The sequence below is a fragment of the Opisthocomus hoazin genome, chromosome Z, assembly GCF_030867145.1.
Source record: "Opisthocomus hoazin isolate bOpiHoa1 chromosome Z, bOpiHoa1.hap1, whole genome shotgun sequence".
Classification (NCBI taxonomy): Eukaryota; Metazoa; Chordata; class Aves; order Opisthocomiformes; family Opisthocomidae; genus Opisthocomus; species Opisthocomus hoazin.
In genome coordinates, this window is record NC_134454.1 from 58,179,464 (window position 1) to 58,197,995 (window position 18,532).

Below are 18,532 nucleotides of genomic sequence, written 5' to 3' on the forward strand. Positions count from 1 at the left end.
GTGGGTACTGCTGGAGATGTCCTTTACATTATTTATACAGATGCCCTGATAAAATTCGTCACACTTTTTTCAGGTAGCAGCAAGAGATAACATGCAAAGGAAGGAAAAGGACTGGGTAGGTGAAGCCACTTGTGGCCTTAAAGGGCTACTCCACTGTCACAACTTCTGTTCTCTGGCTTCACAGCACACTTTTCCTCAGTTGCTGGGCAGTGGACAAGTATGTCCACAGCATGGTAATCACAGGTGAACAAGGATATCTGATGGCTGCTGACCATGTCATCACACAGCTGTGCCTTTGCTACAAGGGAAGTTGTTGGGACATGTTTTCATGTCCACATCTTGTCTCAAGCAGCAAAGCACTTTTTTCCTACTGTTCTGAAGTAGCATTTTGTTGGGTAGACATCATCTGGTGCCCTCCCCTAAGCAGCTGGTTGGCACACATCAGATCAAGCACTCAGACTTGAGGTATTGTTATCTTTGCAGTAAGCTGTCTTTGCCCCATCAGCAAATCACCTTCTGGCATATATGTATGCTCCCTCAGGCTCAGATATTGTCCCATTATGCTTCAGCTGCACTTGCTAAAACAGCTGGAGAATGACAAGGAGAAGACCTCCTGAGATGTACTAGGTTATGCTTATCAAGTTTTGGCTGACTGTAGTCATGCAAATCTTCTGCCAGCATCAACAAAAATGCATCTAATGACTACCTCAGGTAGTATTTGCACGCCGAAAGACACCTTTAGAAGAAGAGACAGGTTCAAGGAGGAAAACAATACCCACAGGAGAGAGTCTTTATTCAAAATTCCTTAAAATGTTTTTTTTTATTGCACCATCCTTAAAACTGAATTAGAAGGGGAAGGAAACCTTGGATGTTTACAGAGGATGTGTCATATGTCAGCCTGAATCTCCTCCATATATAGCTCAGTGCTGCCGGTCAGCATTAAAAAAAATAGCTACACCAATTTTTCATCAGCTGAGGATCTCCTGTCGCACAAGCATAAGCAATATGTAGCTTTAACCAACTCAATTATTAAAAATCAGTCAATACACAGAAATGTGTAATTTTTTTTAATTCTGCATCTTTTGCATTCAATTTCAAAGCATGTCTCCAGAATGTTGGAAACATGTGCAAAGTATTATATAAGCCTAAAACCTATAACCTGAACTTCAAAATGCATCTCAGACGAGACAAACACTACTTGAGAAACTTGCCAACACTAAAAAAAACCCTGGGGTTGGAAGTAAAAAATGTTGCAGTTTTGTGAAGCTGCAAAGAAATTTAGCAACAGGAGGTAGAATATGTTGTTTGACTTCAGTAAGGATGCTGTTATTAACACTTATTTTACAACCAAAAATATTTAAATAGAACAGCATCTGTTTCCCATGAAAAAGGCTGCCTAGAAAAACTGAACTTTCATGGATTTTCAAAAAGTGTGTTCAAGCAGTGGTCCATCCTCTTGCCTGGGTGAAATGACCTTTGATTCAACATCAGAATATTTCAAAGCCACCACCTTTTATTGCACCCTGACTACACTGAAAACTGCCACATCCTACTGTGTTTCAGAATGAGGTCTCCAGTTCTTTGGCAGCTGTTTGTTTATTTAGCTCACGGGAATGCTGTAAAAATTAGGTAATAAGTGTTCACAATGCACACTGAAGATGAAAAGTGTTATTACTAGAAGAGGCTACGAAGCTGAATATTAACTTGAGATATGGTAGGTCAGATCCAAACGGGGCACTCTGGCTCTCAGTACCACGTCAGACACAAGCAGACAAAGCTTTTTCCAGCTGTGGCAATTTCATAATAGCCACTTTCATGAAAGCTCAGCCCCATGAAAATCCCCCCGGAAAGCTGAACTTTCCCCCATATTACAGTGGTACAGATTTCCTAGGGGACTACTAACACCAAGCTCAGTGTGAAAAAGTCTGTCCCGCTCTCTCAAACCAACCTCAGACTGTAGCTTAAATAAACCAAACGCAATCTTCCACAAATCAGGCAGTTTATTGAGATTCTGAGATTAGAAATCACTAAGAACAAATCCATAAATTGTGCCAGAATGGAAAGCATAGAAAATAAATGCAAGTTCAACTTAAAATGGAGCATAACGTTTGGGCAACATAATGCTGGTATTAGCAAGCTTTGCTGCTAAGGTTGCATACAAAAAGATGGAGTAATAGCAGAGTGTGAAAGGTGTACTTGCTTATTTAATGCTCTCCATTTTACTTGTTGGTTCAAAATAAAAGTCAGTGTTGAAAGACCAGGCTGAAGATTTTAGGAGACTGAAGAGAGCACCTAGAACTTCTGATACTGTCCTGTTTCTGCAGCACAAGCTCATATTACTCAACTGTAACAAGCACAGTAAGCAATTCTTGTTTTCTTCATCATTGTGTCTTTATCTAGACAACAGCAAGATAAAGATGGTGCCTTTAAGATACAGTGATTTTTTACCTGTTGGAATAGTTGCATTGCTAATTGTAAGTGTGGGCACTGTTGGCTTCCCTGCAGGCAGTCAAACTGTTGGCTGGCACCATCAGGTTAGCCAGATGAAGTAACCAAATTGCCAGCGCAGCCCTTCACCAACAAAGACCAACGCTGACATGCTTGTGATTCTCATCATGTGTTTTCAGCAGGGTTCACATAGTCTCCTGTGACAATATTCTCAGATATGTTTGTCTCCCACTCCTGTCACCTGGTACAGGGCAGACACTACAGCAAGGTCAGATTTGATATAACACTGAATGTGCTTTTTTTAATTGTACTTTCAAAGGTATTCCAATCTTTCCCTCCCACATCCACACACCACCACCCCCACACACACACCCCTCTACCCAGAATCCACACTGGAGTAATTCTAAACTTCTCACTTCAAAAGCATCTCAGCAGAAGGGAACTTCAGACCAAAAACCACACACCAAGGCCCAGTGCTGCACGATCAGAACACAGCAATACACATTATGCTGTCTCTGTTCACCCATCTCAACCTCTAAGCACAGTCCTCTAATAACAATGCTGTTGCAGACAAAGAAACCTGTGAAAGTTCAGGGACAGCCCCATGGGAAGCAAGTATTATTTTCCTGGTAACAGATTTAATGCTGCAGCAGACCTTTGTGCCTAAAGCTCTGTCAACATCATTTTATTACTTTAATCTCATCTTTGGCTTCAAAATATTAAGGAAAGTAGAAGCAGACTTTATTGAAAGTGGTTAACTGTACAAATGTGTAATTCAGCAAATAACACGCCACCTCACTAATAAAATCTGCATAGCTAACCACCCAGCACAACTCAGGACTCACACTACCATAAGTAATCTTCTCTATCTTTGCACAGTCTCTCGACTGTCAGATTCTCAGTTTTGGTTTAGGACAGAAAAAACAGACCCACTGGATTCACACAGAGACTCTGTTCACTATCTGCAGTAAGGGACTTCAGTGCGCTGCCAAGAATGTTTTGGAAAGGTTTTTCCCGAAGATCTGTAGTTGCCTGCACAACACCTATTCACTTAAGGGTGAAAGAAAAGAAATCTATGGATGCTCAGCTCTGTGTCTGCTCAGAGACCCAGTGATCTGAACAAGCAGTTAATTAGGCAAATATGGTAAAACTGCTGCATGTACCTGAACCTCCTAAGTGCCTGACCAACACGGCACCCTACAAAATCATTCGTGCAATTCAAGCACCCAGTATTGGTGGCTTGTTCCACTTGCTCCATCCTGACAGACTGCATCTGGCCAAAGCAGGAATTCTGTCAGTTTCCACACAGTCCCAGGCTCCCCTTCCCGGCTGGATGCTTCGGGCTGGGAGGTGGCAGCAGACAGGAACACCCTGTGGAGTTCTGCTGAGGGTCAAGTAACCGCTACTGAAAACAGAGGTAAAGCAGCCTTCTTTGCTGCCCCTACGTCACCATCTCTCTACTGATAGCACAGGGCAGCGTATCCGGTGACACTTTCCCTGGCCTAAAGGAAAGCAAGGACTTGTGCATCGCTACAGATGGCAGTATCAGCGAACCCAGCCGTGTATTTTTTATGTGCAACCATGCAACGGCAGGAATGCCACCCTGTCCCAGCTGGTGCCTGCAGGTGTTTCCAGGGGTAAAGGTCACCTGGACATAAGGTTTGTTAGTCCTCATTCTAGCCTAGCTGATTTTTGCTATGCTCCTTCCCAAGGCAAGTCAGGGAGGAAACCAGCTTAATTAGGGAGAGGCAGGCAGGTGTCAGAATTGATTCAATCTTTAGCTTGAGGTTACGGGGACATTTTTGTTAGGGAGAAGACACTGAGGAAGAAGTTAGCTAATCGCCTTAGACCATCACCAAATAATGCACAACATCCCATTTCCCTGAGCAATCGCACAGCAGGACACATGCCACCAGAAAGCCTCTCCCAAGGCTCTCTTCAGCCCAAGCCCTCTACCATCCTTTACCTATTAAAATAAAAATAGCACTATTAGCGGTGGCCAGATAGGCTGCAAACTGCTTCAGCCCCAACATGTGTCTGTGCAGCAGACTGCAACTTCAGCAGAGAATGCCACCCAGATGATGTTTCTCCTACACCACGAGCAATACTAATCTAGCAACCAACTGGGAAAGGCAGGGCACATGTGGAACAATAGCCTGAGATCTGATGCAATTTCTTGGGCAATGTTTGTTTCCCTCTGCACATTTCCTTGCTCCAGTTTTGTTTAGTTGGGTTGGTTTCAAGAAAAATAGGAACACACCATTTGGGATCACTGAAAACTAAGAGCAATGAAGTAAATACTAGCTAGACTGGGCTTACATGTGCAACTGTTAGCAACAGCCAAAGGAGGTGGCTTTAATTTTACCTGTTCATTTATTACCCGGTGGCACTGCAGAACAAAGTGTTTGGGAGCCTGAACTGCTGAATGAGACGGGTGTCCTGGTGACGGAGGATGCGGAGAAGGCAGAGCTACTGAATGCCTTCTTTGCTTCAGTCTTCAGTGCTAAGACTGGCCCTCAGGAATCCCAGGCCCCGGAGGTAAGAGAAGAAACCTACAAAGAGGATGACTTTCCCTTGGTCGAGGAGGACTGCGTGAGGGATCGCTTAAGTGATCTGGATGTCCACAAATCCATGGGCCCCGATGGAATGCACCCACGAGTGCTGAGGGAGCTGGCGGATGTCATTGCTGAGCCACTCTCCATCATCTTTGAGAGGTCCTGGAGGACAGGAGAGGTGCCTGAGGACTGGAGAAAGGCCAATGTCACTCCAATCTTCAAAAAGGGCAAGAAGGAGGACCCAGGGAACTACAGGCCGGTCAGCCTCACCTCCATCCCGGGAAAGGTGATGGAGCAGCTTATCCTGGAGGCCATCATCAAGCAAGTGGAAGAAAAGAAGGTTATCAGGAGTAGTCAGCATGGATTCACCAAGGGGAAATCATGCCTGACCAATCTGATAGCTTTCTACGATGACATGACTGGCTGGGTAGACGAAGGGAGAGCCGTGGATGTTGTCTACCTGGACTTCAGCAAGGCTTTCGACACAGTCTCCCAGAACATCCTCCTAGGGAAGCTGAGGAAGTGTGGGCTGGATGAGTGGTCGGTGAAGTGGATAGAGAACTGGCTGAATGGCAGAACTCAGAGGGTTGTCATCAGCAGCGCTGAGTCTAGTTGGAGGCTGGTAACAAGTGGTGTCCCCCAGGGGTCAGTACTGGGCCCAGTCTTGTTTAACTTCTTCATCAACGACCTGGATGAAGAGTTAGAATGTACCCTCAGCAAGTTTGCTGATGACACCAAACTGGGAGGTGTGGTAGACACACCGGAAGGCTGTGCTGCCATTCAGCGTGACCTGGATAGGCTGGAAAGCTGGGCAGAGAGGAACCTGATAGGTTCAACAAAGGCAAATGCAAGGTCCTGCACCTGGGGAGGAACAACCCCATGCATCAGTACAGGCTTGGGACGGACCTGCTGGAGAGCAGCTCTGTGGAGAGGGACCTGGGTGTCCTGGTGGACGACAGGTTAACCATGAGCCAGCAGTGTGCCCTGGCTGCCAAGAAAGCCAATGGAATCCTGGGGTGCATCAAGAAGAGTATGGCCAGCAGGACGAGGGAGGTTCTCCTTCCCCTCTACACTGCCCTAGTGAGGCCCCATCTGGAGTACTGTGTCCAGTTCTGGGCTCCCCACTTCAAGAAAGATGAAGAGCTACTGGAGAGAGTCCAGCAGAGGGCTACAAGGATGATGAGGGGACTGGAACATCTCCACTACGAGGAGAGGCTGAGGGAGCTGGGCTTGTTCAGCCTGAAGAAGAGAAGGCTGCGAGGGGACCTTATAAATGCTTACAAATATCTGAAGGGTGGGTGTCAGGAGGATGGGGCCAAGCTCTTTTCAGTGGTGCCCAGTGACAGGACAAGGGGCAATGGGCACAAACTGAGGCACAGGAAGTTCCGGCTGAACATGAGGAAGAACTTCTTCACTCTGAGGGTGACAGAGCACTGGAACAGGCTGCCCAGGGAGGTTGTGGAGTCTCCTTCTCTGGAGATATTCAAGACTTGCCTGGACAAGGTCCTGTGCAGCCTGCTGTAGGTGACCCTGCTTCAGCAGGAGGGTTGGACTAGATGACCCACAGAGGTCCCTTCCAACCCCTACTATTCTGTGATTCTGTGAGCCCTGCAGAGAGAAGGAAGAAATAAACAAAGCGTGCCTCAGATCCAACAGCAAGCCGCACCTCCACCTTTCAAAACAGAAGGAAAGCTTATATCTTGCTAACATCTTATCCTCTGCTGAAATGGTATTGAGGCCAGTTGCAAAGCCAGCGCCTGCAAGCAGTGGGACAGACCTACTGCAGGTGGCAATCCCAGTAGCCATGTCATGCTCTTCGAAGTGCTGTCACTAAGGTCTTTGACTCTGCTCTGATTTGTACTCTGCCTTATCACGAGTGTTGAAGACCTTGGTGACACTGCTGGACAGAGATGTAACAAGTGCTGGGAAGGAGAGAGGGCACCTGGCAGCAGCCTGCAAAATTCATTGTATTAAGGTATGTGTGTGCCTGCACGTAGATATCACTGCTCAGGGCTTGCTGAAAGCGGCCATAGAACAGCAGCTGCCCATACAGCACAACAGCTGCCCGTCCTGAACTCCCTCACGACACCAGCTGGCACCTCGTCCTGGCCAGAAACAGTGCTACATGAAGCAAGGGTGGGCTGCTCCCTACTGATCCCACTTGCCCCTCTCCACCATAGCTCAGAGCAGTAGAGAGCAGGAGCCACCCCTTGAACTCCTGGAAGAACAAAAGATACAAAGCCTGTTGGCACGAGCACACAGGACTGCCTAAACAAAGTCTTCGTGTCCTACCTTGTCTATAGCCAAGACACCGACTTGCAGGCACCTGTGTAAGCATGCTGCCACCTTAAGCAGGCTTCCCCAAGGTTCAGCATGTGCTTCATTTCAGATCAGACCACACTAGCAGTCCCACCTTGAACCTCACTTTGGGAGGGCTGTTTTAAAGAAGTTCAAAGTGAAAGGACTTCGGCAGCTGCTCTCTAAACAGATTCAAACATCTGAAGCCAAATACAGACATGCATGCTCTGCATGACCAGCATTAGAGCAGAATCTACATCACAGCTCCAACTTGTATGCTAGTAACGGAAGACCACCTCCTGACGCCTGTTTCAAATCCATCAGGCAATGGGAAGCAGGACATCACACTAGTGTTGAGAGGTGATGAGGGAACTGCAGAAACTCCAGCAGAGCCCACAAGACAGCAGGGAGCATGCAGTCACTCCCACTGGGGAAACATCAGCTGCAAAGCAGCCCATTCACAGGGCTTCAGATCCAGGCCAGAGCTGGAACAGAAGTAGTATTACAAATGTTTTCAATTATTAGCTCATCAGGTAATTGGCCCTCCTGCTAACTGGGGAAATACATGTATAAAAGCAGTGCTTTCAGGTTTGGAGGTGTGTTTACATCTGATATCCACTCCTACTGTCGTCTTTGGTCCCCAGAGACAAAAGGATTCAAGCCTCTCGCACCTCTTTGTCAACAGCAGTTGAAGGGCTGACCTGTAGTTCCCTTCCTTGCCCAGGGATCTGAGTGCTGCTATGCATAAATACACAAGTACTTGTAAGATTAGAGGATGCTGTTTTATGCATGCTGACAGAGAATGAATCAGGCAGTCAAGAAGCAGGCAGCGGGGACCCCGAAGTTGCAGGCTTTGCAAATGCGCATATCATGAGAAGGACAAACAGGCTTTGTTCCCTACAAGCCCTACCAACAATAGGCAGTCTGTCATTCTAATGACAGAGAGGCTGGATTTCTTACTACACATTTGAAATATTTTATTATAGAAACATGATCTCTGATGACTGGTCTGAGACTTATTTTTGCAGTCAGTCCGCCTGTCTTTATAGTATAGAGAAATATGAGCCTTCTGACTTTCAACTTGTACAATACTCCTATGCGAAATGCTTCTTGGCATCACTCCTCCCCCTCAAACCTTCCCAGCAATGGGCGCTTCAGCTTACAGCTTTGATAGCTTTCTTGTAAATGTCCACATCTGATGTTCACTGCATGTTTCAATACAAAACACCACTATCTACTGTCTTTGGGAGATTTAACTTGCAGAGACTACTCTTCCACTTAGAACTGCTGTGGATTCAGCTGAAAGCATGACAATGCCACTTACCAGTTCTCAGAGTAAAAAGAGGGGAGCCTGGTGATACAGACACTGAGCCCAGCAAGGAACAGTGTCACTTCTACATAAGGACAAGCGTCAACTAATGCTGGAAAAAAGTCAGCAGACCACAGTAACACCTGCAGATCTGATCACATCAGGATTCTGCACAGCCCTGAAGGGGAGAGCAGGGTTACATATCCAAGACAAATCCCTTGCACAGTTCATGTTTGTACATACAGCCAGCACACATCTGCCAACCTGTCACTAACAATAAAGATTATTTCAAAGTGACCTCCAATGTACTAAGCAACACAGGACAGGATGCAAAAACACCATCTTCTTTAAACCGCGCTCAGTACACAACAGACGTGCAACTATTCACATCACACCAGGTCAGATATTTTTCTTCCTGGAGCCTGCCTGAGCCACACAGAGAGCTAGAAAGAACCACAGCTGTAAAACCAGGGACACCTTTCACTAAAATATCACCCACGTTCAAAGACCTCCACATGCCTGGATAGAGGCTGTAGGTAAAAACACTCAATAGCTGCGTTCCCTGCTCTATTTCTTTTCTAAACCATTACTTTCCATCATTTCCAATAGAAGCACACAGCACTAACATAGCAGCCAAGAGAAAAAGTCTTTCAGACAATAGTACCCCAAAAAACTAACACATTGCCATGTGAGAGAGAGCTAGCAACACTGAGAGACCCGCCAACTGCCCGAGACCTGGCAGAGCTGTTTCACGTCCCAGCTCCGCTGCAAGCTTCCTGTGTCATCCCACACCAGTCACTTATGCATCTGCACGGGACAGGAATGCACACCAGACCTTCCCGCAAAAGCCAGAAATCGAAGGGTTCTCAGTCTTCATGGCAAATGGGGCTATGCAAGCCCCCAAGACAAAACATTTTCTTTTGGATCCAGCCTTTCACAGTCCTGCCAGACAACAGCAGAGGATGAAATAACCTACACCAAACAGTCACACAGAAACAAAACAAAAAAAAAAACCATAAGGGAAATGGAGACTGCATTGTCAGATAATGATCAGCTTTGAGTTCATAAAGTGAAGGCCAACATCAGGTTTTCCTCATCTGCACCCTTCCAGTGCACTTCCCCCTGGAGGTCAGGGGGCAGAGCGCTCAGTTGTAGCCATCAGGCATCCACTGCTCTACTGACTAAACAGCAAAGCAACTACTGCTTTCCAAAAACACACACTACTTAAGACTCCTTTGAGAAAGTCAGCATTTTAACTGAGTTTAGTGGGCTGAGGATTGTAATTTCACATCCAAACCAGCTGCTATTCTTGGCATTACAGACCATACCCTCTCTCTTCCAGAGAAGAAGCTAAAAGAGCACACAAAGCTCTGATACAGGAGAGGCTTAAGGTACTTCCACAGGATTGGAAAGTGTTTGATGAGCTGTAAGTTACAACCATGCACTTTCCCAGTATGGTACATTTCAGAAATTTACACACATGCAGAATTAGCCACACCAGAAGTGTCAGGTGTAGGAGGCTTTACCATGCCATTACCTAAGCCAGAGGAATTTCCCAACTTGCGTAGTTTTCCCAGGACCTTCTGGACATCCTTTATACTCGTGTCCTGTTGGCTGTACAAGAGTAACCTCCTGGCATCTGAGAACAGGCGGGAAACACTGGTGACGGGAAAACACAAAAACAACCAGCAGTCATCAGCTCTGTGAGCCAGCATCCACAGATACAGTTTTACATCCCAATTCCAAACTTTAGTCACTTTTCAGTTATGCCACTGCCCTCTCCAGTACAAAGAGCCCTTTCTTCAGTGACCACCCCAGGACAACCCAAGGAGTCTAATAAAAGATGGCTGCTAATGCAAGGTCAAACAAAGTTACACTGGAAACATCCACGCATTTGAAAGCGGTTATTTAAGACTGGGATGGAAAGGGCCTCCTGATGCCTGTAAACTGCTTCCTGTTAGAAGCTCAATAATTTAAGTATGCCCTTTCTCCTTTCAAATGTTTTTCCAGGCTGCAGACACATTTTAGTCTGCATTAAGCCTAACTGGCCTGACAGTACGGACACAGCAAGCAGGGCAGGGTATGAGAAAGCTGGCCATAAACTGAGCTCTCTGCAATGCACTGGACAGTAATAAATGACAAACATCAGAGACTACCCCCAAAACCCACTCTTTGACTGCTTCTCACTCTACACTGTCCATCTCAGAGGTTCATTAAGGAAAAGAGGCTCCCTGAAAAAAAGAGCTTATACCTTGCCTTTTTATGGGCCAAGTTTTGAGCAACAGATAAGAGAACGGACACAGTCTGCACCCAGGCAGAGCTTTTTGTTCACCAAGAGCTTCAACTGGTTGGACTCAGGGATACTGCACACCTACCAGCTCTCTGCTAGCCCCTCTGAACTTGGGAACTGGACAGCTTGGTACTTCAGTACCAACATAAACAGCAAAACCCTTGATAGTGTAGGGTTACACAACTAGCTGGCAACTTCCAAATACCCTTTTTCCATATGTTATCCCCAGAACAAAGATAAGGAAAAAGCAGCCAGACTCACATGGAGGCATTGAAGTTTCCAACAATACCAGGGGATTCTCCAGGAGTTGGGTAGCGGAAACAAGGGTTGTTGGCATTGCAGATGATCCCCTGTATCCATGGCAAGGTTCCTGCTGAAGGCATAGCTTTGTTTGGGAAGTGACCTACAACAGACACACAAGAGTTAGACAAACACAAGACTCCAACCCAAACCATTCTATGATTCTATGATACAAGTCATTGCTACACAGCATTATATCCGGAGGGCAATGCTAATCCTACACTGGTTACTGCCCTGAAGTGCTTATGAGCAAGCAGAATGGCCAACATTAAGAAGAGGTGAGCTCACCCCAAATTCTCCAAATGGCTCTGGACTCCTCTACTTAAAATATGCCTTGTTAAGCCTGTAGAAGCAGCTCTTTGCTACTTTCATCTTTCCACCATTGTTTTTGGCTGTGCTGACAAGGATATAGTACTTCCTGCGGAGGAATGCACGCCAGCAGGCAACTCTAAAGCCTCACCTCAATTACATGCACTGTAAACACCAAGCAAAGCTGACCCACCCCACTGTGGGGTGGGTGCCTACCGTGGCTTCCCTGAGGTAAGTTTGCCACTTCTCTCCCATCTTGGCTTAATTTCCAAATAGCCTTAAGACTTTAGAGTTCCTGAAACATTTCAGGCACCTGCTGTCACATTTCAAACCTTTTCACTGAAGTCTAACTACTAAAGACTTACTTATGACAAAGCCCAAAGTTTACATCCTGTTCATACTCTGCACTCTGGCGAAGCGCTACATCAGTACCAAACTGCCTATGCCAGATCTCCACTGGTACGCCACCCCGACACTCGCAAATCCCTTACCCTCCAAAGATGGGGGAAGAAAAAACTTCCCTCATACAATCCTGTAACTTAAACAAGACATCAGGCGGCTTTCTGCAAACGAACTCGCTTCCTCACCCCCCGTGCTACGGAAGAGAGCAGGGAGGAAGGTTACACCCTTTCCTCAGTACCTCTTGCAGCTCCCTCCAAGCAGCTAAAGGCTTTGACCATGAGATGCACCTTGTTCCCGCTAGTGCGCACCTTGCCCTCGCAGCGTGCCTGTAACCACACAGTGGGCTAGCTCCCTACCTCCACAGCTGCAATGGAGATACCAAACCCCCAGGAGGAAGAGAAGTCAAAGCTGCTGAATTACAGCAAGGCTGGTTAATGTAGGCGGCTGAAGAAAGACTGGGAGCTTAGCAGCCCCCCCTGGAGAGAGCCAAGGACTCTGCTCAGGAGAAAGGTGAAGGAACCGAAGGTTCATTGTTTCCAGTAAGCAGAGGACTGTTTGTTCCCAGTTTCTCTTTTTAAACTACAAAGCTGTTTACCTGAGCTGTCTGGCTTTATTTCTTTCTCTTTTTTGTTCTTCTTGGCAGAGGGGCTTGGGAGGGGAAAGAGGGAAAATGCTAAGACTTTCAGATTCTTTACCTAAAACTGCTCAGAGAAGCACCTTCTCTCTCCTCTGTGCCTTTTGTTTCATATAGTTAAGAATTCAGAGAAACTATTAAAAGCAATATGAAAAGAGGAAGGCAGTGCAAGGATTCATGATAACTTTTATACATACAGGGGTGCATGTAACAGTAGTTTCTCAAAGAGTAAAGTAGTTTTAAGTCAGCTGAGTTACACAGAAAACAGGATAGCATCACACTGTTTTGAACAAAACTGCTGCAAACATCTGGCTTTTCAGTAGAGACTGAAGTCACTTTTTGTCAAGATTTTTTTCTCCCCCCCCAAATAAAGTGCATTTTGAATACCTTCAAGGGTCACAGGAACAGAAAAGAAAGTCAAGCTCTCTAAGACTGAAGTCAGCAATCTTGTGCAATAGTAATCTAAGATGTCTTCTCTGGCTGGCCTGGTGAAAGCCATGTAGCTATCACTTAAGAACAAGCAAATGTTTTCAGAAAAAGGTTCTTCACACCAGGCCAAGCTGCTAGAAAAAAAAAATCCTGACTGGAAAGTCTGATCACAGAAACAGCCCAATCATTGGTGGTTCTCCTTTTCTTCAAACAGGAAGACAGAGCTGAAAATCTTATCTATTTGTTGAAAAAAAACTATACCATTAAAATACTGAGGCTATCTGGAGGATACAAACCACCTGCACGCAGCTCTGTTACTGCTATCATCAGGCACTACCTGCAAGTCATTTCATAACAGCACAGAGCACTGCCACTACAGATAACAATCCTGTTTCCCTCAAGGCATCCACAGGGTTGCCACAGAGTTCACCATGAACTCAAGATTTCTTTCCTTCTGTCTGTTCACAGGTCAGCAAAACATGTTGCGCTATACAACACATCTGTATCTGTCAGCATATGAGTGAACGTTCATTGAAACCAATCCAGACTTAAATAATTTAGTTAACTGTTCTCAGAAGCTTTTAGAAAAATGGACAGAAATTAACTATAAGAAGTGAATTAAAAAGTTACCAGATGCTCTACACTCTACAATTCCTGATGACAACACAGGGAGAAGGCAGACAGAACATCAGTCAGCATAAACGGGAAGGAAGCAGGGCTGCAGGTGAAAGACTCCAAACTCTGCTTGTGACACCAGGGTGCCAGAGCAAAGGATTTACAAGGAGGCTAAGGACTAACAAGCCCAACCTAAACAGTTCCATGAAACGGCAGCTCTTGCTAGGTCTGAGTTTATGTACAGCACTTCCTCAGCTGGGACAAATTATCATTCAGGCTGCTAGTTATTTATACTAGCTGAGTACACTGCTTATTGCTTCTCTTCAGCTTCATGTCCATATTACAGGTATCTCTCCTAACACCACTGTAAGACCTAGTCAGAAAAGGCACTTCAAATGTTCACGCAGCAAAGCATGAGATTTAAGGCAGCTTCAGTTATCCTGCCAAGCACTGCTGAAAGCGAGTTAGGCCATACATGGGACCAGCAGTGCCTGAAGCATAACGGGAAACAAACATTAACACTTCAATTAGGCTTGAATGCTTAGCAAGCAGCATAAAATGCCACAGACACTGCAAAGAACCACAGGGTAAGTGCTGTAAGAGCTAGTTCTTTACCCATTTTAAGAACGAAACACTTCAGAGTGCCATCCAGAATCATGTTGTGCTGACCCTTAACCCTTACCCTGCAGGAATCAGGCAAAGGAAAGATAAGCAAACAGCTCTTCCACAGTCAGCTAACTACAGTATGAGGCTGTCACCAATCACAGTAAGACAAAGCATGTTGCTAATAAGTCATGCTTCTTCAGTAAATGGCAACCAACAGAGGCCTAAAGATTGTCATCTGCAGAGCAGGAAGCAGCTTCCTTTGCAAGAAAAGCAGAATCATATCCATTTAGGATGTAAAGAGAAAAGTAGAATAGTTTTCCCCAACAACTGTATGACTGCTCAACCTACTCCATACAGAGCTGACAGTCTATGGTTTGAAACAGTGGAACTGCTCTTGTGCTCTGTAATGCAGTACATTAACCCACAGTACCGCCTGAAAATGAGATTGCTTTCTTACACATCTGAACACTGCTTTCTTTTTATGCTAAGTCACATAGCGATCAGGGAGAAGAAATAAGGCTTGTCACACTTCCACAGCAAGCTCTCAGCTAACACATTACAAATGCAGAACTCGAAAAACAGCAAGAAAAGCAGCAGTCCTGGAGCAACATTAACATGCCAGAACAAACTGTAGTTCTCTAGGTGGAACGAAAGGAGCTGTTAAAACTTCCCTGAAGATTTTTGACCAAAGCATGCAACTACCACCCCTACTCCTTGCATCTTGCCAACTGCATTATTATCTTCTAACCATGAAACAACAACCATTCTGAGTGCAGCTGCTGTGTTTGGTACTTACATTCGTGCTGCTCATAGGGCGGATATGAAAGTCTTACAGAGATCAGGATGAAGAAGATAAACAGAGGCCAGGCAACTTCGATCAGCAGCTGGAACTGGAAACAACAAAGTATTAAGACATCACATTCAAAATACAGGACAGAACAGAGGTTCCAGTACAACCCACCTGTAATCCAGGACAGTTTTGCAAGCACTGCCTCACTTCACTTTGCCTATGCATTCCAGGACCAAGAATTTTGTTCCTCCAGCTTCAGAGGATAATCTGCAAAGAATTACAGGCTTTTCTCCTTGATATGTGCCAGTTACGGGACTAAACTGGATGTGCTTAGGGGCTATTTTTTGCTTCTTTTTATAGTTCTTTTCATCCCCTGCCTGAAAGAAACCTCCCAATAAATACTCCCAGCAATGATCTACATTTTTTGCCTCGTATTTTAGAGGTAGTGGAAAGTACTTGCATCCCATTCCCATAGGAAACCACTGAGCTTCTACCCTAACACATCAGGCATGGAAATCATGCCAGTGCGTAACTATACCAAATCTTTCAGTTTCACTGCTGCAAAAGTATACTAGTATCAGGAAAGCAAAGTTACTAAGGTTAAGCTCATACCTAGTTATTGTTTTGTTCTAATGTACATTTGTTCCCAAGGGTAGGCACCCACTGGTCCAGGGTAGTTACAGATAGGTAGTGAGTGTCAGATGAAGGTATAGAGAACTCAGTTATTTAGATGGACTAGGTGGGAATACAAGAAAAGCCTGATCCTAAATGAAAGCACTTTATAGACAGGGATTTGAAGCACAGAAAATTTCACTGAGATATGCTGCACCTCACAGAAACATGCGGACAACGCAACACTACAGCTTAGAACTTCGGAGACACAAGCTGAGGTTTCCTAGGCTTGAGCTTCACCAGCCACATCCTTCCTTTCCCACTCCAGAAAGGCTGCCTGAACATGCATTTTAGGTAAGCCATGAGACAGGGAAAAACTGGAAGCTTTTTACGCTGCTACTTCTTATGTTTTTCATCCCTTCGGAGAGGGAAACCAGCATGTAAAGAGAAAACTTTTCCCCTTCTTCCCTGGAAAATCCTGTCTTTTCTAATAATACATCTACATCATTCTTACTACAATCCAGGTGTGATAAGACCTGAACCCCAGTGGGAGAGAGAATGCCCCCACACAAACACAATTCTCCTTGTTACACCATTAACAGCTAAAATTAGACTCTTGACGTTTGGCGCAACACACCCCAGGCAAACTTTGAGGTGACACTTCTAGGTGACTACTGTACCTCAAAATCTCACACTGTAAAAAAAAGTGCATTAAAACAAATGCCACTTGACCCAGCAGAAGAAACAATCTAGGATGGCTCTTCAGGCACCCTTAATGGCTGACATCCAATCAAATGGCGACACTCCCCAGAAGACACAAAAAAGTGAGCATCAGAGTCTCCCAGGCACTCCTGATAACAGTGTCAGGCTCTCCAGGATGAGTCTGGGACATTTTCATGCATATACTGTACGACTACTGGATAAGAAACTCCACTGAGACCAGGCTAACAAAGATGCCAGGAAGCCTCAGTATCTTTGGTCTCTGCTTTACTGTAAAACAAAGTAGTGGCAGCACACACACAGTAATTAACAGTGACAGCTTGCTTCCTTCTGCACCAAACTGTGGTTCGGCTCCCAGAGGTCAGAGGTAGTCAGAGCAAGAACACTGACAACTTGTCCACCTCTTCCCTTTTCAACATCCCCTCACAGCTGCTGCCAGGATGGCGCAGAAGGACTTCTCCTCCTCTTGATGGAAAGGTACCTATGAAACCAGCACAAGCCGTTCCCTCTGCCAGCATTAATGGCCATGCTCTGGCACACATCACGGCCCTCTGCCACCCTGGCTGTAGGCAAGGACCATGCACCCCGAGCAACTGCTATAACACTGCTTGCGGATAAAGCAGTGTCAGCTGGGCTTGTGGAGGCTTCTCAGGGCAATTCTCAGGGTGATCCAGGTGGCCAGATAGCCTCTTACAGCCCTGCGACTGCTACAGAGGCAGGGAGAAAATGGTGCCCTTGAGAGCAAGTCCTGGCTTGCTCGAAGAAACATCAGCCCCAGCCGCTCCACACTGGGGTGGACCGTAGTGCTCAAATGGCCACGCTGGTGAAAGGAGAGCGCAACCATCTGCACACATAGCTCCTCTTTTGCATGCCCAGTTATGCTTGATTACATATCCACAGAGGTAACCACACGTGGGCTGTACGCACTGCGCTGTATGCCTCCGCACATACAACACGTCCAGCTTTGCATCCCTCCTTTTTCTGTCCTCCCCGAGCCTGTCAATCTGCAGCTTGGACTGACCAAGGTGCACCTTTATAGCTGTAGACTGCTGCATCATGGCAGCCACCATAATGCTGCTTAGTGAGAGACAGCTGGTGAACTGCTGCACCAGAGGCTTGCGTGGGGTCAAGCTCAACACGTCAGTGGCACTTCAATAGCGAGGCCGGACTCTCTGGCCAGCCTCTTGTGCTATTCAACAAAATTTGAATTCTGTTGCTTTTGCTCCTGAAGGTCAGTAGGTTCCTTCCCCTACCGCTTCCTGACCTTCCCGTGACAGCACTTTTCATCCGCTATGGCCCTTGCAGAGGAGGACACAGAGATACTGAAGGGGACACATCTTACTAAGGTTCATACCAAGCAGATACCAGCCTGGTAAATAGTGAAATGAAGCTTCAAACCTCCAAGCCCTCTGCCACCCCTGCTCCACCTGGAGCTGAAGGAGGAACATGCCATTTGGACACAGCAGGTGAATTCAAAGACAGCACTTGGGCCAGAACAAACTGCTCCTAATTTTACTGGGGCTAGTCCCTGAAGCATGCCAAATTTATACCAGTTGGCTGATGATGCAGGATACCATCAAATATTGATATCTACACCGTGTCAACAGGAAATGTGTTTAGCAAGAACTGACCAAACTACCACCCCATCTCGTTGCCAACCACCCTCCCCACCTTTGCAGTCCTGTTTCAACACAGGAAGCTACCAGCAGCTGACCAGTCTCTCTATGCGAGTTTGAGGTGTCTTCTCATTTGCAAGACAGCAGTAAAAGAGAAATGTTTTTTACACGGTGACCCCCGAACATGATTTTTCTTCCCCCCACTCCAGTGCTGTTGGACGTTATCCAGTACAAAGTAACGCTTGAATTGCACACGTCAGGCTGAGCTTTGAACCCAGCTTTCGCAATGCAGCCCAAACTCACAGCAGCCGAGAAGGTGGTTTGGTTGGAAGCAAAACGCTAACCCAGACTTCTTGTGGGAAGAAAAGCAAGGATCAAATTATTTCTGAGCTACACCTTCAGTAAGTACAAACAGGAGACACCCACCAACAGCACACACAGCTCAAGGACACTGGTCTCCCAACAGCAAATACATGAATGACTGTGCAGCCATGACAACAGTGTGGCGAGATGTTCTGCTACTTTTCTGCCACTTTCTGTCAAGTGCCTTCCCCTCCTGATGCCTTCAGGTAAAGCCCAAATGGAAACTGTTAGTGAGA

The 18,532-nt window shown here is 46.0% G+C and overlaps 1 protein-coding gene across 4 annotated transcripts in view; it reads right to left on the reverse strand.

Annotated features, from left to right (window-relative positions):
• The window catches only part of ABCA1 (ATP binding cassette subfamily A member 1), a 100,566-nt gene that overhangs the window by 63,211 nt on the left and 18,823 nt on the right, over positions 1-18,532 (reverse strand). For all 4 annotated transcript variants that reach the window (XM_075410708.1, XM_075410706.1, XM_075410707.1 and 1 more), the window contains 3 exons: positions 14,992-15,085; positions 11,162-11,303; positions 10,148-10,269 (listed from right to left, as the gene is read on the reverse strand). In XM_075410708.1, coding sequence (XP_075266823.1) covers positions 10,148-10,269; positions 11,162-11,303; positions 14,992-15,085 — 358 coding nt within the window. The remainder of the gene's footprint in view (positions 1-10,147; positions 10,270-11,161; positions 11,304-14,991; positions 15,086-18,532) is intronic.